The sequence below is a fragment of the Microtus oregoni genome, unplaced genomic scaffold (genome assembly GCF_018167655.1).
Source record: "Microtus oregoni isolate MIOR12 unplaced genomic scaffold, Mior012 000035F_ref0000213, whole genome shotgun sequence".
Taxonomy (NCBI): domain Eukaryota; kingdom Metazoa; phylum Chordata; class Mammalia; order Rodentia; family Cricetidae; genus Microtus; species Microtus oregoni.
The window spans coordinates 13390636-13414394 of record NW_024543094.1 but is presented as its reverse complement, the minus strand read 5'-3'; the positions used below and the strand labels follow the sequence as shown (position 1 = coordinate 13414394).

The window sequence follows — 23759 nt, the reverse complement described above, 5'->3', positions numbered from 1 at the left end:
GTGTCGCCGCCCAAACCACTGTGCCACAAGACGCGTGGAAACACCGGAAGCCAAGATGGCAGCTTTCCGCCCTTCTCTCGCGAGAGGAGCGGAGAGGGGAAGGTGGGACGAGCAGGAAATGCACCAATGAGAGGGAAGGCCGCGCGCGACTGACGGCTCCGTCGGCCTCTCGCACGCCCCTCCCTGACTGCGGCGCTCGCTCTGCGCTCCCCGCGCTCTCCCCGCCTTCCCTCCCTCCCCGCCCGGCTCTTCTCTTCCCGTTGAGGTGGCGGCCGGCCTCGCCTCCTAGTCAGCTTCGCTTTTCCTCTCCTCGAGTCTTCCCTTTTCCCCGGGGCCCAGAGCGGCCAGACTTCTCATTTCTTTCTCTACGGTGGCCCAGAGCCCCTGCGTGCGCTCCTTCCCCCGCCATGAATGAGGAATACGATGTGATCGTGCTGGGCACCGGCCTGACGGTGAGCTGCGGTGGACGGCGGGGAGACGTGTCCGTCCGGCCTCTACCGGGCCCGGGGCAGAGGGCGGGTCCCTTCGGTGGACACTGAGCTAGCTCCGCCCGCGCCCTAACAGCCGGTGTCTGCACTCCCTTGGGGACCGTCCATCCCCCCACCCCCCAATCCGTCTTGTGTCTGGGGAGGGAGGTCGTGGCTTGTTGGGCTGCACTGATTTGAAGGCGCAGAGTGTTAGGAAAAACCAGGATGTGGAGCTTGGGACGGGTGTCTGGGAAGCTAGCCCATTGGGAAGTTGAGGACAGAATCGCCGGACAGCTGGAGAGAAACAGCTTCGTCCTTCTGCAGGAAGGAAGAAGAAAGGGAAAACAGCCTGTGCGCCTGCCTTCCACTTCCCTTTTGGGTGGATGACCTCTCCCGATAGGAAGCAGGCAAGCCCTGCACAGAGCGGGAGGGAGCCGCAGCTGGCGCTTGCATTTCCTAAGTGGCCAGCAGAAGTGACTGCTTAGCTAGTCAGTTGGCTGGGAAGGCCAGGCAGAAGGATATCGCTGGTCGGTAATTGTCCTAGAGTCTGGCCAACTGAAGTTTCTAGAGAAAATAATGAAACGAGTTTCTTAAAGAAAGAAACCCTTACGTATTCCTTTGGCGTCCTCTCATCCTCTCATGAGAGAATAGAATGGGACATGAATTGTCTATTAAGTACTTTCACCCCGGGCCCTTGCCGTGTTTCCCTTTTGTGTGGTTTATTGTGTGCTACCAGTTTCTTAGTGTTTTCCTTTAAGAAATGGATTGAGGAGGGGGAGGCTAATTTCTCTGTACTACATTGCAGGCAGGTTAGAAGGTAACCGTGCAGCGTGAATGTACTGACAATATATAAATATAAGTCAGTACCTAGTGCTGTAGTATATTTATGTTTGTGGATATCTGCCTACTTTGAGTTGTTTAGATGATCTGCAAAAAACGTAGACAAATTTCTGTATCTTGTGTTTTTTTTTTCTTGACTTGTTTAAGAAAACAGCGGACCATTTGCCAAAAGAAATTGCAGAGAGAACCAATCATTTTGACTATCACTTTGGATGTGTGTGAAATTATGACTGGGTTATTTCATGCATTCCATACAAATGCCTGAGTCATTTAATAAAAGCCACGGCTTTCAAATTTGTTGAAATGCATTGAAATCTTTTGATCAAAAAAAATTTTTAGATAAAATACTCTGAAATAACTGTTTTAGAGAAAACCTTCAAGATTTTTATATCGCTTTTTTTTTAACTTTTAGGAAAAGCTTATTTTTCTCTTTATAGTGATTAGTGAAGCTTGCTAAAGAAGGTTATTTTATTTTGGACAAGGTCTCACTATGTAGCCTTGAATGCCTGGAACTCAGAGCTCTGTCTATCCCTGCCTTCTGGGTATTGGTATTAAAGGCAAGGCCAAAATGTCCTGCTCATGGGGCAGTGGTGGTGCATGCCTTTAATCCAGCACTCAGGAGTCAGGGGCAGGCTGATCTCTGTAAGTTTGAGGCCAGTCTGGTCTACAGAGCCAATTACAAGACAGGCTCCATAGATACTGAGAAACCCTGTCTCGGGAAAAAAAACCAACCAACCAAACAAACAAAAAAGTCCTGCTTAAGACTCAATAGACATGTACCTGCCCAGGGGTAGACTGTCAAATAGGCTCCATTGCTTATCTCGAAAGTCACTTACTTATTTTGAATGATTTTATTTTATTTTTTTTAAATATTTATTTATTTATTATACAATTTTCTGTCTGTGTGTATGCCTGCAGGCCAGAAGAGGGCACTAGACCTCATTACAGATAGTTGTGAGCCACCATGTGGTTGCTGGGAATTGAACTCAGGACCTCTGGAAGAGCAGGCAATGCTCTTGACCACTGAGCCATCTCTCCAGCCCTTGAATGATTTGATTTTATTTCTCCCCTTCCCCTCATTCTCCCCTTCTTTTTTTCCTAATTTCTTTTTTTGAGGCAAGGTACTTCTGTGTAGCCTTGGCTGTCCTAGAACTCCTTATGTAGATCAGGCTGGCCATAACTCAAAGAGATCTTTCTGCCTTTCCAGTGCTGGGATTCGAAGGTATGTACCCTCACACCCAGTGACTGAAGTTTTTTGAGTGTGAATTGGGAAGATGGGTGCCAAAATGAATCACTCTGCCCAGGAGAGGCCGCAGGTTCTGACTTAAATGTCTAATTGGGGTTTCAAGTAGTTTGTGGTGGATTTTGCTCTCTCAGTGGTCCTGTGGCTGCCAGCATATTTTGAGAGCCAGTTATTTCCATTTTTATTGTCATTGCTAATATTTCATATTTGCCCATTAATAAGGTCAGTTGAGTATAGCTAAGTGAGTGCAGAGCTATCCTGCAAGTTCCCACCCGCCTAGTTCAGAAGCATCACTATTATCAAAGATAGCTCAGTCTGTTTAACAAAATAACACCCTTTATTTACATTTTCGCTGAAATTGTGAGTTTCTTGAGTAGTGGATACATAAGTAGCTAGAATTCTAAGAGTCTGTGTCTTATAGTTATGCTAACTTTCCTCCTCTGTAGGCCTTAAAGGTGTATACTGGGAGGTGTTCTTTTAGAATTATATCAGTGCAGGGTAGTGACTTTAGGACCATTATTGATAGAAGCAATAATAGCAGGTGAAATCTTGATTTAGGTTAAATCTTGAAGAGACTTGCAGCCAAAATTTAAAAACTCAAATTAGAAGTAACTTTGACTATCTGTGGACACAAAACGTTTGCTGTCCTTCATCTTTGACTTATATTTAGTGTTGAAGATTTAAGAACCTAATAAAAAGGTACCAAATGCTGTATAATATTGGTATGTCAAGGACTTTGAGTGCAGGGAACTTGTTACTTTTAAATAGTGTGTTTTCAATGTCCCTTGATATTGGCATTGCTTTCTATCAGTTAAACTCAAATTAATCCACAAGTATTAAAAATAAGTTTAGTAAAGACCTTTACTTCTTTCTCTGTTAGAAATGGCAGATTCTGTGTAATTCTCTAGCATTGAGAGTTGTCATTTTAAAGAACTCTAGTTTGGTTACCCTGTGGTGGTGGTGGTGGTTCACCCCATTAATCCCAGCATGGTGTGTGTATATGTGTTGTATTTGCAGGCCACCTCTGAGTTTGAGGCCAGCCTGGTCTACAGAGTTTCAGGACAACCAGGGCTACACAGAAAATCCTTATCTTGGGGGTGGTGAAGGGGGACATATAACAAAAACAAACCTATAGGGTTTTTTTTTTTTTCATAAAAAAGCCTTTCTAGGGGCTGGAGAGATGGCTCTGTGGTTAAGAGCACTGACTGTTCTTCCAGAGGACCCGGGTTCAATTCCCAGCACCCACATGGCAGCTCACAACTGTCTGAAGATCCAGTTGCAGGGGATCTGACACCTTCACACCAATGCACATAAAATAAAGTTAAATAAAAATATTAAAAAAAAAGCCTTTCTAATGATGACAATGTAAGAAAAAATTTCTTGATAACTAGTATTTTTAAAGGACTAATTTTTGTGCTGGAACGTAACAAAGGCATTATGATCTAGCAAGCTTTATAGGGATTCCAGCCCTCTTTGACTAGTCTTGGGCTGCTTTGCCTTTTGAGTTATTCCATCTCATTTTTGCCTCCCACCCCTCCTTTGTTGATTTGCTGGCAATTTCTGCATTTCTGTGCTTTGAGTGTGTAAGCAGATTTTTATCACATAATTGGCACACAACTCATATGGGCTTGGTAATAAATCAATGCGTTGTGCTAGAATTAGTTTATTTGAAAAGAGGAGGCAACTCTGCAGCCATTTGTGCTTCCCAAGAGCTTTTTTGTTTTCTTCACAGTAAGCCTAGAAATTATGAATAGAAACATGTATTTTGACATTTAAACAACTTTCTAAGCATGTTTAAAAATTATTTTATATTGCAGAACATTCCCCCTACCATTTCTTTTATTAAAACATGATTATCAATTTGAGGTTTTGTACTTGATTTGAAAATCCTAAACTGTAATTTAAATTTGCTCACATTAGATTTAGTCTTGAAAAACTCTGCCATAGCTGTGAGAGTTGTATTCCCTGCAGTAGTGGTCATAGGACCAATGTTTCAAGTGCTTTTTTTTTTCTTAATTCCTATTATTCCTAGCCTAAAACTATTTAATTTAGCTGGGCTGTGGTGGTGTACTGCCTTTAAACCCAGCTCTCGGGAGGCAGAGGCAAGCAGATTTCTGTGAGTTAAAGGCCAGCCTGGTCTACAAAGTGAGTTCCAGGACAGCCAGGGCTACACAGAGAAATCGTGTCTCGACAAACAAACAAACAAAAAAAAAAACCAAAAAAACAAAAAAAAAGAGGATTCCAAATAAATCTTTTGAAGCTCTAATGTAATACCACAAATGGAAAATTCTGCCCTGACATCATCTAGCTGGGTGGTTGTCAAGATGCAGATTCACTAAAATTACTGTATTAAGATATTTTTCAGGCTGTGTATATTCTTAGCATAAGTACAATTTATGTTCAGGTTTGGATGCCATTCCCAAGAAACCTTGCTGTGGCTTGCTTGCTTTTAATCCCAGCATTTGGGTGGCTGAGGAGGCTGGATGAGACAGATCTCTGAATTTGAGGCCAGCTTGGTCTATCTAGAGTGTACCAGACCAGCCAAATAAAAACAATAAAAATTCTTATGTATGCAAATATCCTAAATTGTGAAAAAAAGCAAAGATTTGAAACATCTGTTCCCAGGCATTTCAATCAGGGATTTGCAGCTTGTATTAGCTTTAGAAGATGCAAGCACTTGGTGTTTCAGAGTTGCTTTAAAGCATGTTTACAGGTAAAGTCAGGTATTTGTCTGATTTGATGTCTGATTTTTATCTCATTTCATGTCACATTAGATTTGAAAGGCTACTCTAGGTTACTATTTTAACTCACATGATAAGCTGCCATTATCTCCTTTTCTTAAAATATGTATTTATTATGTGTACAGTGTTCTGCCTGCATATATGCCTGTACTCCAGAGAGGGCACCATGTGTTTGCTGGGAATTAAACTCAAGACCTCTGGAGTTTGCTTAGAATGAACATTTCACAGCAAGGTGGCAGATTGTGGCAAACCAGTAAACATAACGAGATCTCCTGCTTGCAGGATTAGTCAGATTTTCAGGTAGGAAGTAATATTTTAGGCTATGCAGGCCATGTGGGCTCTGTCACAGCTATTCTGTTACTGGGAAAATAGCTGCAGGCAGTGTATATACAAGCAAGCATCATGCTATACCTGTAAGATGATTTATAAAATGAGTCTGTAAGCTAGATTTGGCCATGGACCTTAGGAGCCCCTGCTCTGTAGTAGGAGAGTAGATGAGTGATGCCTTCAGAAGACCACAGACAAGCATCTGCACTTTTGATGCGAGCACTTGGGAAACAGAGTTTGAGCTCTTTGAGTTCCAGGGCAGCCTGGTCTGCATACTGAGTTCAGACCAACTAGGGATACAGATATACAGTGAGACACTGTGTCAAGAGACAGAACAACAGAAAACATGAACAAATTCTTTTGGGGGCATATGTGTATGCACACATTTATTCGGTGCAGGTATGTGTTATGTGTGTGAGGAAGACTAGGAAAAGCGAACTATTAATAGTCCTTAAGCACCCCACACACTAAGACAATGGGGATGTTCTATTGGGATCTCACCAAGGCCAGCTGGCCTAGGTCTGAAAAAGCATGGGATAAATCCGGACTAGCTGAACATAGCGGACAATGAGGAATACTGAGAATTCAAGAACAATTGCAGTGGGTTTTTGATCCTACTGCACGTACTGGCTTTGTGGGAGCCTAGGCAGTTTGAATGCTCACCTTACGAGACCTGGATAGAGGTGGGCAGTCCTTGGGCTTCCCACAGGTCAGGGAACCCTGATTGCTCTTCGAGCAGATGAGGGGGGGGGGGACTTGATCGGGGGAGGGGGAGGGAAATGGGAAGCGGTTGTGGGGACGAGGCAGAAATCCTTAATAAATAAATAAATTTAAAAAATAAAAAAAAAATAGTCCTTAAGCACTATCCACCTATTTTGAAGCTAGGGTCTCTCACTGGCCTGGAACTCACTGAGTGTATTAGCCTGGGTAACTACTAAGGCCCAATCAGGATCTGCCTGATTCTGACTCACCAGCACTGGGATTACAAGTGTGTGTCACTATGCCTGACTTCTTTTCATATGGCTTTAAGGGTTCTAACTTGCATCCCTGTTCTTGGAAGGATATGGACCACATTTTCTCCTCAGCCCATCTTTTCAACACATTTGTGTTAGACTTCAGCGGCTGACAAACAACCCAAGGGTAATTTATTTTTTCTCCTCCTTTCAGAGGCCAAGTGGCTCTAATGAGCAGAGCAGCCCACATAGTCAAAGACAGGAAGCAGAGGGAAAGAATGCTTGTACTGGTTGGCTTTCTCCTTTTCCTCCTGATTGGGATTCCTGTCTGTATGTTGTAAATATCATTGGTTAATAAAAGAACTGCTTTGGGCCTATAGCAGCTTTATAGGGGAACAGAGCTAGGCGGGGAAAACTAAACCGAATGCTGGGAGAAAGAAGGGCGGAGTCAGAAGCCATGTAGTCCTGCCAGAGACAGATGCCAGTTGGAATCTTGCCTTGCCAGTAAGCCACAGCAATATACAGATTACTAGAAATGGGTTCAATTAAGATGTAAAGTTAGCCAATCAAAAGTTAGGGCTAATGGACCAAGCAGTGTTTTAAATAATATAGTTTCTGTATGGTTATTTTGGTTCTGGGTTGCTGGGACAAACAAGTGGCCTCCTACTACATTTCCCTTTTATTTCCTATGCCTGCACCATCCTTCCATGTGTAGCTGCCACATTTGGGGCAGGTCTTACCTCCATAGTTATTCACCCTCACAGACACACCTTGAGGTGTGCTTTGTCAGTATTCTAGGTGAGTCCCCTTTGTTATGTTTTTTTTTTTTTTTTTTCCCCGAGACAGGGTTTCTCCGTAACTTTTGGTTCCTGTCCTGGAACTAGCTCTTGTAGACCAGGCTGGCCTCGAACTCACAGAGATCCGTCTGCCTCTGCCTCCTGAGTGCTGGGATTAAAGGCGTGCGCCACCACCGCCTGGCTTTATGTTTTGTTTTTTGATACAGAGTTTCTCTGTGTAGCCCTGGCTATCCTAGAACTTTCTTTCTCTGTAGACCAGGCTGACCTCAAACTCACAGGAGATCCTGCCTCTGCCTCTTGGATGCTGGGATTAAAGGCATGCACTACCACTGCCTGCCTCTGGGTGATTTTTTTTTTTAAAGTATGCATTGGTGTTTTGTCTGCATGTATGTCTGTGTGGTCATGTTGGGTTCCTTAGAACTGGAGTTACAGACAGTTGTGAGCTGCCGTGTGGATGCTGGGAATTGAACCCTGGGTCCTTTAGAAGAGCAGCCAGTGTTCTTAACCATTGAGCCATCTCTCCAGGCCCTATAGGTGATTTTTTTTTTTTTTTTTTTTTTGAGAAAGGGTTTCTTTGTATAACAGCTCTGGCTGTCCTGGAACTTGCTATGGTGGACATTTTCTGCATATACTGTCAATGTTTACACTTGGACAAGTAGGGAAAGCTTTGCCGTTTCCCCATATCTGTCTGAAAGGAAGTCTGCCATTTTCCAGGAGCATGGCCATGTCAACAATACACACTGACTCAGGACTCACTCAGGGCTTCCTTCTTTCCCATACCCAACATGTATCAACTTTTAAGAGGTTCGTTTTTGAAAAGTGTTTACCAAAGCTGAATAATCATAGTTCTTTCAAATAAAAGTGATTACTCATGGAACAAAGTGTCTATGTACAGCTTGTAATTGAATGGCACCAAAGATTTTTCCTTGAGCTGGAAGTGCTATCTGTCACATGCAGTGTAAAAAAGGTGCATATTTCAGATGTGCTTTTATTAAGTTAAATTTCAATGCCTCATTAAAGACCTTAATGAATGCCTGGCAGAAAAGAATAGAATGGCAGGGTGTAGTTGAAAGCCTCTGCCTTTGTTCTGTCTGACTGTGATTTGGCCTTAATATAAATGACAGCCCAGGAAAAAGCAGTGACTGATATGTCCTGTTATTGTGAAATTAATTTTCAGCTCAGAACTCCCAAGAGTTCGAGAGAGTCTTTAAGCCTACTGGTTGTCATGGTGACTGAGTGTTTTAATTACTAAGGGTTTTCTTTTTAACAAAGAATATATTTTAAACATGTTGTATATATGTCTTTTCTTTTAAAAATACATGTTTACCCTTAGGAATGTATCCTGTCAGGGATAATGTCAGTGAATGGAAAGAAGGTTCTTCACATGGACCAGAACCCGTACTATGGAGGAGAAAGTGCATCAATAACACCACTGGAAGATGTAAGTCTCTGTGGTCAATGTTTCTTTACATGTCGGAATTCCTTGTGAGTCTCCACTTTAGTTCTTGGAGATGATATCAATTTTGGCTTGTTACTATTACAGTTTGGGAGTGGGGGGTGAGACAGGATCTCTCTTTCTCTACCTAGTCCTGGCTCTCCTTGAGCTCACTATACACAACCAGTCTGGCTTCAAGCTAATAGAGCTCCACCTGCTTCCACTTTGTAGTGCTGGGATTAAGGGCTTGGCTCACCATGCCTGGCAGTTTTGGTTTATTAAATTAATAAGTCTTCAACTCTGTTATTTTTAGGAGCTTCTAGTTTGGGGGTTGTGGAAAGAATGGGAAGGTACCCTGTGTGCCAGCAGAATGCCATCTCTCACCACCTGCCCTTATTTATTGCCTCAGTCTTTTTGTTTGTTTTGAGATAGGGTTTCTTTGTATAGCCCTGGCTGTCCTGGAACTCACTTTGTAGACCAGGCTGGCCTCCTCAGTCTCTTAAAATCACGTATTCTTTATCCTTGTTTTCCAGATTACAAAATTGTGTTTGTGGGGTTAAAAAAATCATAGCTGTGGGCTGGAGAGATGGCTTGGTGGTTAAGAGCACTAACTGCTCTTTCAAAGGACACAAGGTCAATTCCCAGTACCCACATGGCAGTTCACAACTGTCTGTAACTCAGTTCCAGAGGATTTGATGCCCTCATACAGACATATATGCAGGCAAAAGGTGACACATGCCTTTAATCCCAGCACTCGGGAGGCAGAGGCAGGCAGATCTCTGTGAGTTTGAGGCCAGCCTGGTCTACAGAACAACCAGGGCTACATCGAAAAATCCTGTCTCAAAAAACAAACAAACAAAAAAGGAATGCAAATGAAAAAAAATATTAAAAAATCATAGTTGTAATTTCAAGCTTAATGATGCTTGCTCCCCTATCCTTTTTCCTTTTTGGGGGGGCGGAGGGGAGAGAGGACGAGGAGCGGCATATGATGTATGATTCATTTTATAAGTGAGTTTTTCTAAATTTATTTCTACACCTGGAGTTTTTAAATATTTACATATATGAGGATTAACACTTTGTGAAATAATGTACACTTCTTCCGCTAGTATTGAAATCACTGCCCAAATGCATTTAATACTTAAACCAAGAAATTTATTCTTGTCTTTAGGAACACAGAAGAGTTGAAAGAATGTTTTATTACAGTGTGGCAAAACCTCCCATCTGAATCCAGCAGTTAGCATCTTGTTGCATTTGATTGGAATTTTTTTTTTTGTTATTGTCACTATGCTTTTTATTTTTAAATTTGACAAGGTTTTATTATGTAGCCCTAGCTGGCTTTGAACGCAAGATTCCCTGCTTCAGCTTCCAGGGTGCTAGATTACAGGTCTTCACCACTAGACCTAGCTTTCTTATGGCTTTGGAAAGCTGAAAGTAAAAAAAGACATAGTGGCGCTTAACCTAAGTGTTTCACCTTCCATCTGTTAAAGATGACATTTTCTACAGTATCATAATACTACTACATGTATGAAGATGAGCAATATTTAGACTATATTCAGGTTTCCAATAACTCAGAGAGTGATAGTTCTTGAGTAGGCTTGTTTTTAAAATCAGGGTTAACTAAAGGCTTAAGTAGTGTATGTGTTCTTCTCTGTCCTCTTAGTCTACAATTCTCACTGCCTCTCTCCTCTTTTGTCTTTGGAGAAGTACAGGCTACTAGTTTGAAATAAATTGTTGATTACTTCATACTGTATTGTGCTTGGAGGCACTCATTGGAAGTGAATGTGTGCTTAGTATTCTTTGATGATGGTAGCCATTGGTACATTGTTTGCATATGTTCACACTTATCAAAGTGTTTACATTGTATGTACAATTTTTTATACATCAGTTATATTTCAGTAAAGCCTAACACCTTCAAGTTAACAAGAATGAGTTTTAGCTATCTTTTCTAGATTTGAAGTATTTAACTTGTGTAACTAGAGAAGCAACATTAGGGGGAAATGAGTTTAAATGCTTCTATGATAAATGGGACTTTTCCAATTCTGGTTTATATTAGCATTCATGAGTTAAATACTGTATTTAACTACATACTATATTGAGACCTAAAAGTCTTATATGACAGATAAATGTTTTAGCTGACTAAAATTAAAATGCCTTGTACTTTGTCTCTTGTAGCTGTGCTATACCTCAGCCTCTCAATCCAAGAATTATTGATCTTTTAGTGAAAATTTCATCTTGTTACATAATTGATATATTTTTTTCTACTTTTAGTTATACAAAAGATTTAAGTTACCAGGACAACCACCAGCATCAATGGGGAGAGGACGAGACTGGAATGTTGACTTAATTCCCAAGTTCCTTATGGCCAATGGTAAAGAATTGTAACATCATTTATGGCAGTGTCTAGAATCTGGTTTGGAAGTAGAGAATATTATCCCAGGTCTAAGGCCCTGAACAATTTGTTAATGTTAACAGTATGTTTGGTAATCTGTTCCATTAAAAGGTCTGGGGTCAAATTAAGAATGGAGGAAAGGGGATATAGTAGATAGCTCTGGAAAGAAAGTTATGATGTGGCACAGTGTGTACCAAAATTGAAGATTTTGTAATATATGTATAAATTTTGTAAAATATTATAGGCATTTCACACAAAAACATTTGTTGCAATTCTGGTGTGGTATTGTACAAACTAAAATTCTAAATATAATACCATTGTAAGTACCTGTGAGAGACCTTCTTCTTAATGTATAGGCAGTGAGCTAGAAGAACCTGAGTCATTTTTGTTTTGCTTTGTTTTTTGAGACAGGGTTTCTCTATGAACTAGCTCTGTAGACCAGGCTTGCCTCGAACTCACAGAGATCCACCTGCCTCTGCCTCCCAATTAAAGGCGTGTGTTACCACCGCCTGTGAACCTGAGTCTTAAATGGTCTTTTAAAGATTTTTCTAGTGTGCAAGCTTTTGAGAATACCTAGTCACTAATTTTTTAGAGGACTGGAATATCTTTTAAATGTTATGCTTATTGGTGAATTGGCATATTTTCTGTGAAGTTGTGTTCTTGCAGTGAACTCCTTAGAGTATCACCCCTCTAAAGACACAGGAGCAGCCTTGGTAATCTGTGACTTTGCTGCATGATTCTGTGGCATGTTTTCTGTACAAAACATTCATTGGTCCTTTCGGTTTAGTTTTTATTGGAATCCTACTATGTTTAATATGCTTATTATTTTCTTTTTACCACTAGGTTATAAGAATATCAGCATTTGCTTTTAGTGATTTTTTTTTTTTGGTTTGTTTCGAAGCAGAGGCAGGCAGGTCGTTGTGAGTTTGAGTCCGGCCTGGTCTACAGAGTGAGTTCTAAAACAGGCTCCAAAGCTACACAGAGAAATCCTATCTCAAAAAACAACAATAACAACAAAAAACTTGTACCCTTTCAAAGAGGGCTTTCATTGTTTTCATTTTGATTTGAATTTTTATTCTATTGAACTCTTGCACTTTGTTGTTGTTTTGAAACATGGTCTTCAGTGTAGCCCAGATGACATGGAACACTGAATCAATCCTTCTTCAGCTTTCTGAGTTAGATTGGTGTGCCATGTCCAGCTGTATTAAATTCTTAGTAATGAATCTTAATATTGGGGCCAGTTAATAGAATTGTTCAGTGTACTTTAATCTTTGCTGCGTAAGTATCTCTTCATACTTTATTTCATAACTTTTTTTTTTTTTGGTTCTGGAGTTTGAATACAGCATACATACTAGACAAATGAATTATGTTCCCAAGTCCTGACTTGAACAAAGATGTGACTACGAGCTTTAAAATGATTCTAGTCTCACAAGAAATTTGGCTGATTTGGGCCCATACCCCTCCTTTGGCTTTTAGGCAGTGATATTCCTACTTGTAGTCCTTTCTCTATCTGATGTTGATATTCTCAAGTATAAGTTGACTTAGAAATTGCAATATATGGAATTGTCTATGATGTAGAACAGTAAAGTAGCCTGAATCCATGTGCAGGAAAACAGGCCGCTTCTCACTGCTAGCACACATTTCATGGCCTTTGCAGACCCAAGCTGGTGAGCTTCATTAGCTTAGGAGTTGTAACATTAAGCTTAAACATGTGCTTGAGGTGTGTGTTCTAGTCGCACCATTGAAAGTGTTGCTTTGGGGGCTTCTTGGTAAGAGTTGTTATACAATGTTAGGGAAAAAATGGGTACCTTTGGTAGCAGTTTCTGCTAATTTTTATTGGTAGTAAGGTTTGGGTGACAGCTTGTATTGTGTGACTTTCTAGGTCAGTTGGTGAAGATGCTGCTTTACACGGAGGTCACTCGCTATATGGATTTCAAAGTGATTGAAGGGAGCTTTGTGTATAAGGGGGGGAAAATCTACAAGGTTCCTTCCACTGAAGCAGAAGCCCTGGCATCTAGTAAGTAATTCTCATTTTATTTATCAGAATGATGAGGTTTTTATTGTGAAAAGGAGTCTCAGAAACCCATTTATCTGGTCAAGAAATAGTTATTGATTTCCAGTTATGTGCACTGGAAATTTCCAGGCACTATTTAGGCACTTAGGCATACATTAATTACCTTTAATGTTCTATTCTGTTTAGGGGAGGAGGGGAACTCAGCTTTATCTTACTACCAGCTGTATGTTATTATAGGAGTACCGACTAAGAAAGAGCTTGGAGTTTACATACTGCTTTCTATGTTTGTCTCCCTCTCCCTCTCTCTGTTCCTCTTTCTCTGTTTCTCTTTGTCTCTCTCTGTCTGTCTCTCTCTCTGCACACACGTTTTTTTTTTAAATATTAATTTACTATTTTTAGACAAGATATATCCCACCATTGCCAGTGAATTTCTTTTAAAGATATTTCATTCTTATTTTGTATGATGATTTGCCTGTATATATGTGTAGACCACATGCTTACCTAGTGCCCATGGAGGCCAGAAGGTGCAGGCATTACAGATGGTTGGTGAGCCACCATGGGGGTGCTTGGAACTGAACCTGAATCCTCTGCAAGAGCAGCAAGTGCTCCTAACTGCTGAACCATGTCTTTGGCCCTGCTTATAGCCGTTTTTAAAAAGTGTGTAGAGCAGCGCACTGATTGTTTAAGATTTCATCAAAGTAAATGACCTACAGTGTAGTTGGCTCCTAAAGGTAGCTGCTGATAATTCTTCCTTGGTGTCTTCTGCGTCTTTTTCCCGTTAGGTTTAAGAGTGTCGTAGCATTTAGAAGAGGGGAAAGGAAGAGCTCTCATAATTTTGGGAACTGGCTTAGTTACGGATTGGCATTATTAGAGGAAGAATGCTGATATAGATGCTTTTGAAACAATTTTTCTTCCAAGTTTCAACTTCTCCAATTATGTACTAGTTACCTGAATTTGTGTGGTAAATTGAAGACTTTATGAATGATCTGTATTAAAGTGTTGTGCCCCTGAAAACCATGTTGACTAGATTTCATTTTACACAAATTATATTTGTCCAGTCATGACATTAATGTTTAAAGGGACTGTTTATATTTTTTCTTCTCAGTGTCCTATTGTGAGTATGTGTTATTTGAAAAAATATTTTTCAGGCTTAATGGGACTATTTGAAAAACGCCGCTTCAGGAAATTCCTAGTTTATGTTGCCAACTTTGATGAAAAAGATCCTAGAACTTTTGAGGGTGTTGATCCTAAGAAGACCTCAATGAGAGATCTGTATAAGAAGTTTGATTTGGGCCAAGATGTTATAGACTTTACTGGCCATTCTCTTGCACTGTACAGAACAGATGAGTAAGTAGGCTAATGAATCTCATTGGTGGCTGTGAAATACTTGCTAACAGTGAGGTCTGTTTTACCACGAGTGGATTTAGGCAATGTTGCAGTTCCTAGTCTATATTATAGATAATTCCAAGCGCTTCAATTTCTAGTCAACTTACATTTATTAGAGAATATCAACAACGGAGTGAGAGTGAAGATTCCAGTGAGAAACTCTTGGTTTTCAGATTTATATTTTTCTTGAAATTCTCAAATGAATCTCCAATTTTCCAGATGGAGACTTTAGGACTTGTATGCTGTTGTGGCCTAGTGAAAGAACTTCTAGTTTCAAATTAGCGTTAGGGCATTTTAGAGAAATAAGAGGGTAGTGGGATTGCTTCAGAAAAAGAGTTTAAAATAAAGTACTTTTTTTCTAATTTTCTTTTACTTTTTCCCAGCTACTTGGATCAGCCATGTTTTGATACCATTAATAGAATTAAACTTTACAGTGAGTCTTTGGCAAGATATGGTAAAAGCCCATACCTTTATCCACTCTATGGCCTTGGAGAATTGCCGCAAGGATTTGCAAGGTGAGCATCTGTTTAACCTATTAGCTATAGCCCTGTTGATCCTAGACTTCATCCTGCCTACTGAAAGTGGAAAAATGTCTCTGAATAATGAGATGCTATTTGTTTTATGTTTATTATTATTATTTGGATTTTCGAGACAAGGTTTCGCTGTAGTTTTAGAGCTTGTCCTGGAACTAGCTCTTGTAGACCTGGCTGGCATCGAACTCACAGAGATCCACCTGCCTTTGCTTCCTGAGTGCTGGCATATGCCGCCACCATTCGGCTATTAATATTATTTTGGTGTTTTTGTTTTTTCTTTTTTTGAGATAGTGTTTCTTTGTGTAGCATTGGCTGTCCTGGAACTCGCTCTAGAGATCAGGTTGACCTCAAACTCAGAGATTCTCCTGCTTCTGCCTCCCGAGTGCTGGGGTTAAATGTGTCCATCAACACTACCTGGCTGAGATTTTTTTTTAATTAAAATAAGATTTACGCACAGTGAAACACATAGCTTCAATAAAATGAAATGCAGTTTGAGAAGACCTGTTTTGTTACAATTCCAACCAAGATAAAAATGGTTTCTTTTCCCCACAAACTGGTCCCTTCCCCATCGAAAAATATGGTCTATGCTCATCCATTTCTGACTTCCGGGTTTGTTTTGTTTGTTTGTTTGTTTTTGTTTTTTGAGAGTGTTTCTCTGTGTAGCCTTGGTTGTCCTGGAACTCACTTTGTAGAACTTGTAGACCAGACCGAACCCAAACTCACAGAGATCTACCTGCCTTTGCCTCCCAAGTGCTGGGATAAAAGGTGTGTGCCACTTTTTTTTCTAAAGTCACAGTGTTAACATGAGTATCATTCGTCTCTCACTTCTTGGTGAATGTCTAGGTTTCCAGTTTGGGACTATTACAAATGAAGCTACTCTCAAGAGTTTTGTGTACATCTGATATTGCTGACTGTGTGAACTGCTGCTTTTTCTAACACTTGTGCCATTTTTCTATACTCAGCAGTGAGAGTTTTACTTATTCCTTATGTCATATTTGGTACTGTTTATTGACATTATTACATTTATTAATTGAGTGTGTGTACATGTATAGATGTCTGCTCTTTCCTACTTAGTGAATCCTGTGACCTGAACTCAGATATCCCTTATAGCAGGTATCTTTACCTGATGAGCCATCTCTCTGACCCTATTTATTGGCTTTGGTTTGGTTTGGTTTTTTGGTGTTTGAGACAATGTCTCTCTATAGCCCTTGCCATCCTGGAGCTTGTTAGGTAGACCCGGCTGGATTTGAGCTCTTAAGAGATATGCTTGCCTCTGTCTACCACCTGTATTTTTTAATTAATTAATTAATTAGTTTGTTTGTTTGTTTTGTTTTTTTGAGACAGGGTCTCTCTAGCTCTGGAGCCTGTCCTGAAACTAGTTCTTGTAGACCAGGTTGGCCTTGAGCTCACAGAGATCCGCCTGCCTCTGCCTCCCCGAGTGCTGAGATTAAAAGTATGTGCCACTACCACCTGGCTCCATCTTTATTTTTAATATACTTTCCCCCCCAGCAGTGGAGATTGAATTGAACCTATGTTTTTAACACCTAAGTGGGTAGGTTATGCCACATCATAATTTTGTCTTTTAAAATGTTTTAAGTTTAGTGGTGGTGGTGTATGCCTTTAATCCCAGCACTGGTGAGGCAGAGGCAGAGACAGATGAGTTCAAGGCCACCTTGGTCTACAGAGCCAGTTCCAGGACAGCCAGAGCTAAACAAAGAAACCCTGTCTTTAAAAAAACCAAACCAAAACAAAACAAAATCAATACCAAAACATGGGTGTCAAACATCTTCCCTGTGGAGCAGAGGACAACTTGCTAGTCAGTTCTCTCCTTCCACCTTGTGGGCTCAAGGGGTCAAACTCAGTATCAGCCTTGCCTGCAACCAGTTTTCCATGCTGAGCCTTGTACGACTTCTACAACCTCAGCCTAGCTTTTGTTTATTTGAAAATATTTTGCCTTCTTTTTGAAGGACTTTGTTGGTTGTAACCTGTTTTCATTTAGCACATTGGAAATAGCTTTCTCCATGGCAGATTTTGGCTTGAATGAGAAAGTGGCTGTTCTTTCTTTCTTTATTCTCTTCTGTCAGAGATCTGGCTTTCAGGGTTTTCTTTACTTTCTTCCTGTTTGAAAAGAACCCATCCAGAGCTTTATGTCATTATTTATTCTGCTATTTGGTCACTTTTTCCTTTGGCTGCAGAGCACCAGTCTCTTGTGTGTTGAGTCCTTGGCATTACACCACTCCCTCAGATAATGAGGCTCTGCTCATTTGGCTTTCTTTTGGAATGTTCTTTTTCTCGTCTTCTTATTTTGGGTGCTGTATATTTGTCATAAATTTTATCACTTTTTCTGCCTGCTTTTTCTATCTAGCACTGGGGATTCATCCCAGGGCTTTCCTGTATGTTAGCCAAGACTTCTACTATTATATGTGTAGTTATATCTTTATTTTTATATGAAAAAAGATGAGGTATTTTACTCTTTAGTCTTCCATTAATTTCCCTTGTTCTTTACTTACTTGCTTTTTCAAGCTCTTCTTCCACATAGAACCCCCTTCAACTTTATGCCATACATTTATGTGTATATGTATATTTATTAATATGTTACTTTATATATTATAAATATGTAGAGAAAATTTATTCAGATCTAAGTCCTGTGAGAAAAATTGTGATTTGTTTTTTTAAGTCTCTATTTTGCGTAACATGATTTCCGGATTCACCTTTTTTTATATAAATGACATAATTTCATTTTTGTCTACACTCATCCATACTTTTCTCTCTCTTTTTTTTTATTCTTTTTTTAATATTTATTTATTATATATACAATATTCTGTCTGTGTGTATGTCTGCAGGCCAGAAGAGGGCACCAGACCTCATTACAGATGGTTGTGAGCCACCATGTGGTTGCTGGGAATTGAACTCAGGACCTTTGGAAGAGCAGGCAATGCTCTTAACCACTGAGCCATCTCTCCAGCCCCATACTTTTCTCTTTATTTGGCCCCTATATGTGTTTTTTTCTGCTGCTCTCTAACCCTTTCTTTCCAATAGTTTTTCCTCATATTTTCATGTCTTTGTTTATGGCCTAGTACCATTAATTCGTAGGTACTATAATTTATTTAGATTTAAGAAGGAAGAGCCGGGCGGTGGTGGCGCACGCCTTTAATCCCAGCACTCGGGAGGCAGATGCAGGAGGATCTCTGTGAGTTCGAGACCAGCCTGGTCTACAAGAGCTAGTTCCAGGACAGGCACCAAAAACTACAGAGAAACCCTGTCTCGAAAAAAAAAAAAAAAAAGAAGGAAGATTTTAACAATTCAAATAATTGTGAATTATAGATGATAAAAAATTTTTTTTAGGTTAAGTGCTATATATGGAGGTACCTACATGTTGAATAAACCAATTGAAGAAATCATTGTGCAAAATGGAAAAGTGATTGGTGTAAAATCTGAAGGAGAGGTAAGTAACTGTTCTTTCTGTGAATAAAATGTTTCGTCTGCTAAATACTTAATGTGGTGTGGACATTGATAGTATATCCTGGGGACACATACACATAAATGGTTTTTCAAATTCTTTATAGACCCCCCCCATTTATTTATTTATTTGTTTGTTTGTTTATTTGTTTATTTATTTATGGCTGACCTGGAACTTACTCTGTAGACCAGGATGGTCTTGATCTCAAGGTCCACCTGCCTCTGAGTGCTGGGATTAAAGGGCATATGCCACCACTGCCTATTTTTTTAATTAGGTCTTTTTTTAAGTTGCTGAGTTCTTCTAATTCTTGATATATTTTGGCTATTAATCCCTTATCAGATATAGTACTTGCAAATATTTCTTCTCATTATGTCATTATGTTTCTTTTACTTTTTTTTTGAGACAAGGTTTCTCTGTAGCTTTGGTACCTGTCGTAGAACTAGCTCTTGTAGACCAGACTGGCCTTGAATGCACAGAGATCTGCCTGCCTCTGCCTCCCGAGTGCTGGGATTAAAGGCATACGTTTCCTTTTGTTTTTAGCTGCATTATGAGTTTAATACTTGCTGATACACACAAATTTTAACTTTTCATGAAATTCAGTTTGTGATTCTGTGTTAAAAAAATGTTTTAGCCCTCACTCACCTAAACTCTATGTATATCCTACCTCTGCACCTCAGTGCTCAGATTATAGGTATGTTGCACAAGTTTTTAAGATTTTCCTTTTCCCATATTTTTTTTTCCCCCCAAATCACTTAAAGTATGGAGATTTACTTCTGGCTTCTTGTCTCAGTTCCTTTGGCCTCTGTATCTGTCTTTGTGCTAGTACCAGGTACCATACTGACTGCTGTAGTTTTTTAGTAGAATCCTCCTCTGTGTTCTTTTTTCAATTGTTTTTAGTTACTAATAAATTCAGATTTAATATACATGGGGTTGGAGAGATGGTTTAACACTGGCTTAACCCGGGTTCAATTCCTAGCACATGGCAGCTCAAAACTGTCTGTAACTCCCAATTCCAGGGGATCTTGTACCTTCACACCAATGCACATAAAAAATGTTAAATAAATTGTGTTTTAAAAAAATTCAATATCCACTTTAGGATTGATTTAAAGAGCTTAACCTTCTAATACATGAATGTGGGACATACACCATGTTTTGATTTCTTCTTTATAATATTCCTTTAAGGGCTGGAGAGATGGCTCAGAGGTTAAGAGCACTGACTGTTTTTCCAAAGGTCCTGAGTTCAATTCCCAGCAGCAACCATCTATAATGAGATCTAGTGCCCTTTTCTGCACATGCAGGCAAAACTCTGTTTACATAATAAATCTTTAAAAAAATATTCCTTTAAATGGTTTGTTACAGATTGCTCGCTGTAAGCAGCTCATCTGCGACCCCAGCTACGTAAAAGATCGGGTTGAAAAAGTGGGCCAGGTAATCAGAGTGATTTGTATCCTTAGCCACCCTATCAAGAACACCAATGATGCCAATTCCTGCCAGATCATCATTCCACAGAACCAAGTCAACCGCAAGTCAGGTGAGTTTTGGAAAACAGCCAGTGAGGGTAGAATTGTGAGATTTCTTAGTGTTTTCACTGATATTCCTGGCTTTACTCCTTACTTTAGTAGAGACTTTGGTTTGATATTGGAAGCAGACCTGGGAAGCCAAATGTGGTCCTCCTAGCAGCAGTGCACTGAAATGTCAGCCTGATACCTATTGCCTTGAATCTTGGCTTCACGGCTAGAGTGAACATACTACATAGATGGACTCTTTCAAGCTTCCAGCCTTCATTTATTAGTTCAACTGACATCACTGTGTTTGAGCTGATTCTATGTCGTGGTTCTAATGATTGTGTTTGTTTTAGCAATGTGCTAGAAACTGTTTATTTCTGTGATTCAAGTCAGGACTTGGTCTAAAATTGCAATTCAAATTTTGATATAACCAGTGATTTTTCAACTGTTTTATTTTTAGCTAGAAGCCCCACATCTCAGGTTTCACTGAGTTTTCAGTATTATGATTTTTTTTTCCCCTTTCCCATAAGAAAACCACACCACAGAATATTTTCACTAGAAAAAGATACACATTTTTTAAAGTGATTCTGAAGCAGATACTTAGACCCGGGAAGAACTTAAAAATTCCAAAAATTATTTCTACATTTAAAATTATACTTAGAATAGAGGTTAGATGTGGTAATCTGTATCAATTTTCCAATAAGTAAATGAGGAAATTTGTACTTAATTTTTTTTAAAGATTTTTATTTATTATGTATATAGGTTTCTTCCTTCATGTATCCTGCAGTACAGAAGAGGACACCAGATCTTATTACAGATGGTTGTGAGCTACCATGTGGTTGTTGGGAATTGAACTCAGGACCTCTGGAAGAGCAGGCAGTGCTCTATTCCTCTGAGCCATCTCTCCAGCCACCGGAAATTTGTACTTAAAAGCCTCATAACTATTCAAAACCTTTCCAAATACAGAGTGTAGAGCAGCAGAAAATCTCTTGTTTTTCATGTTATATTTTTTTGAGACAGTCTGTCTGGCCTTGAACTCACCATATATGCTTCCACATCCAGCTAATAAGATTTTTTAGATTTGGTCTTGGCCAAATCTAAAATTTGGTCTAGTGCAGAGTTTATCTCCAGGTTTAGTAGTTCACGGTCACATAGATCATCACTCTTTTACAGTTTCAGCGAGCTTTTCCATGGGGAAACTGCCCTGTCAAAGGAAAGATTTTGGCTCATGTTGTCAATGTAGTCGGTTTACTCAGTTGTGTTGAAGGCAGAGTATTATGACAGTGGGAGTATGTGGCAGCGAAATCTGCTTAGGTCATGCAAACTAGGGCAGCAAAGACAGCAAGTATAACAAGGGTCTTGGGTACAAGTTTATACCCTTTCATAGACATAAGAGAGGTTCTGAATTTAGGGTTTGTGGGGAGTCTAACAACCCTCTCACAGGGATATCAGATATATAATGTCATTATATATTGACATTATGATTCCTAACTAGCAAAATTACAGCTAAGAAGTAGCAATGAAAATAATTTTATGGCTGGGCAGTGGTATGCATGCCTTTAATCCCAGAATTCTGTAGGCAGAGGCATTCAGATCTCTGAGTTCACGGCCAGCCTTGTTTACAAAACAAGTTCCAGGACAGCCAGGACTGTTAGGAAAATAAAAAAACAAAACCTGCCTCAGAACCCAAAATAAACCAACAACAAGAAAAAAATCCAAAAAATAGTAATAAAATAATAATTTTATGGCTAGGAGTCACAATATTAGGAACTGTATTAAAGGGTTGCAGCATTAGGAAAGCTGAAAGGCACTGTGCTAGATAGTTCCTATTTCCTAACAGCCCATTCATTATTCGGCTCTGAACTCATCAATGGATTGATGAAATTGGCACTTCACTGACCCATTCATCTGTCAGAAACACCATCAGCAGAGGACCAATCCTTCAATGTATGAATCGATTTTAGATCCAGATTATGTGGTTAAAAGAAATTTCAATTAGTAAATATTTGTACCAAGACTTAGTTTATTTCTGTTTATAATAAGTTTAGACAAGAGCCTGTTTGAAGTAATTTTAATTTATAACAAAGTGAAACCATGTGATACTTGAGTGTACTTTTGTCCAAAGTTTACAAATACCAGGGTGTGTGTTATTTTTTTGCTTTTAGATATCTATGTTTGTATGATCTCCTTTGCACACAATGTGGCAGCACAGGGCAAATATATTGCCATTGTAAGTACAACTGTGGAGACCAAGGAACCAGAGAAAGAAATCAGACCAGCTTTGGAGCTCTTGGAACCAATTGAACAGAAGTGAGTATTGTGTTCATTGTCAACTAAAACTGAAGTGTTAGTGTCTGCTTCATGGTCAGGTAATTCTGGGAACAAGACAGGCCAGCCATTGGCTGCTATGAATCCCTAGAATGCCTTGCCCTTATCAGTCTTATGCTTTCAAAACAAAGCAGTGATGTTGGTCTGTTTCTCCCCATATAGATTTGTCAGCATCAGTGACCTCTTTGTACCTAAAGATTTGGGATCAGAGAGCCAGGTGAGTGTGATGATCTGAAAAAGATGTTACCAGTTTTTATTGGGGAGCATCCCTAAATAGTCTGAAGTCTTCTATAATTCTTAATTCCAGATCTTTATTTCCCGTGCATATGATGCTACCACTCACTTTGAGACAACCTGTGATGACATTAAAGATATCTATAAGAGAATGACAGGATCTGAGTTTGACTTTGAAGAAATGAAGCGCAAGAAGAATGACATTTATGGAGAAGACTAACAGCAGTACATATTATGTAATTAGGACAAACAAAATTTGGCAAATAATGTGTATTGTATGAAATCAACATTGTAAGCCCTGCTTTTATGATCAAAATGGAGATTGAAGAGTGCTATACCAGTGAATACTTCTCCCCTTCACTTTTCTAATATCATGTATTAACTTGTTTTCATGGAATGGCTAGTCAGAATTGGTTGGTTCTGGCTTTTTTTCTAGTGAAGGAGCTGATCTAAACAAATATTGATACTGATAGAGAACTTGATACAGTACTTGTATCTTTTAATCAGTGTAGCCTTTGCAATTGTGTGCCTCTGCTCAAGAGCTGGATCTATACATTTTGTGCCATCCTGATATTGGAAGTCTAATTGAATATCCTTTGGTTTGGGAAAACATTGTTTTCTCTACTTTGTATTAAAGCAGGGCCCAAATAGTTGACCCACATGTTTTATGTGGGCATAAACTTCTAACCAAACTTCAGACTTAGCGAGTTGTTTGGAGGAAGCTAGTATGTGGTATTTTAACCTACTACAATTGCTGAGAAGGGGAAAGGAGGTAAGCAGGTAAAATATAGAAGCACCTTTTATCCCAGGTATGGCTTCTTCAATGGACCAAGCTGCAATGCAGTATTGATTTGACAGAGCCTTGATTTCAATGATGTCTGTCTCAAAATGGCTCCAAATGATTTCTGTACTGCAAAATAAAGCCAAACTCTGGAAACCACTGTCCTCCATATTGTCTGTGTCCTGCTTGTAAACAACACAGGTGTTGTGCACTGCCTTCAGGAGAGCTGAGGGTATTACTACTATTACCTCATAGGTTTGGATGGGAGCCATTTCCTGGCTTCATTATGACTAGTTACATTTTATTCTTAATGTAGTACCAGGCTC

At 39.6% G+C, this 23759-nt stretch overlaps 1 protein-coding gene across 1 annotated transcript; it reads left to right on the top strand.

Moving 5' to 3' along the window:
* The first annotated feature begins 226 nt into the window (after positions 1-226).
* Positions 227-23589, top strand: Gdi2 (GDP dissociation inhibitor 2). Its single transcript, XM_041630554.1, has 11 exons — positions 227-452; positions 8702-8809; positions 11072-11171; positions 13075-13209; positions 14355-14553; positions 14976-15107; positions 18471-18570; positions 19945-20116; positions 22256-22400; positions 22581-22635; positions 22726-23589. Exons 1-11 carry the CDS (start codon positions 408-410, stop codon positions 22870-22872), a joined length of 1338 nt encoding a protein of 445 aa, XP_041486488.1. The 5' UTR covers positions 227-407; the 3' UTR covers positions 22873-23589.
* Positions 23590-23759: the final 170 nt, after the last annotated feature.

What these genes read in the sequence shown, in the direction of transcription:
- Gdi2 (XM_041630554.1), top strand. Translation starts at nt 408, where the DNA reads ATGAATGAGGAATACGATGTGATCGTGCTGGGCACCGGCCTGACG. An exon ending in TGCTGGGCACCGGCCTGACG is followed by an intron (nt 453 to 8,701) that starts GTGAGCTGCGGT and finishes GTTTACCCTTAG; the next exon opens with GAATGTATCCTGTCAGGGAT. An exon ending in AGCAGAAGCCCTGGCATCTA is followed by an intron (nt 13,210 to 14,354) that starts GTAAGTAATTCT and finishes AATATTTTTCAG; the next exon opens with GCTTAATGGGACTATTTGAA.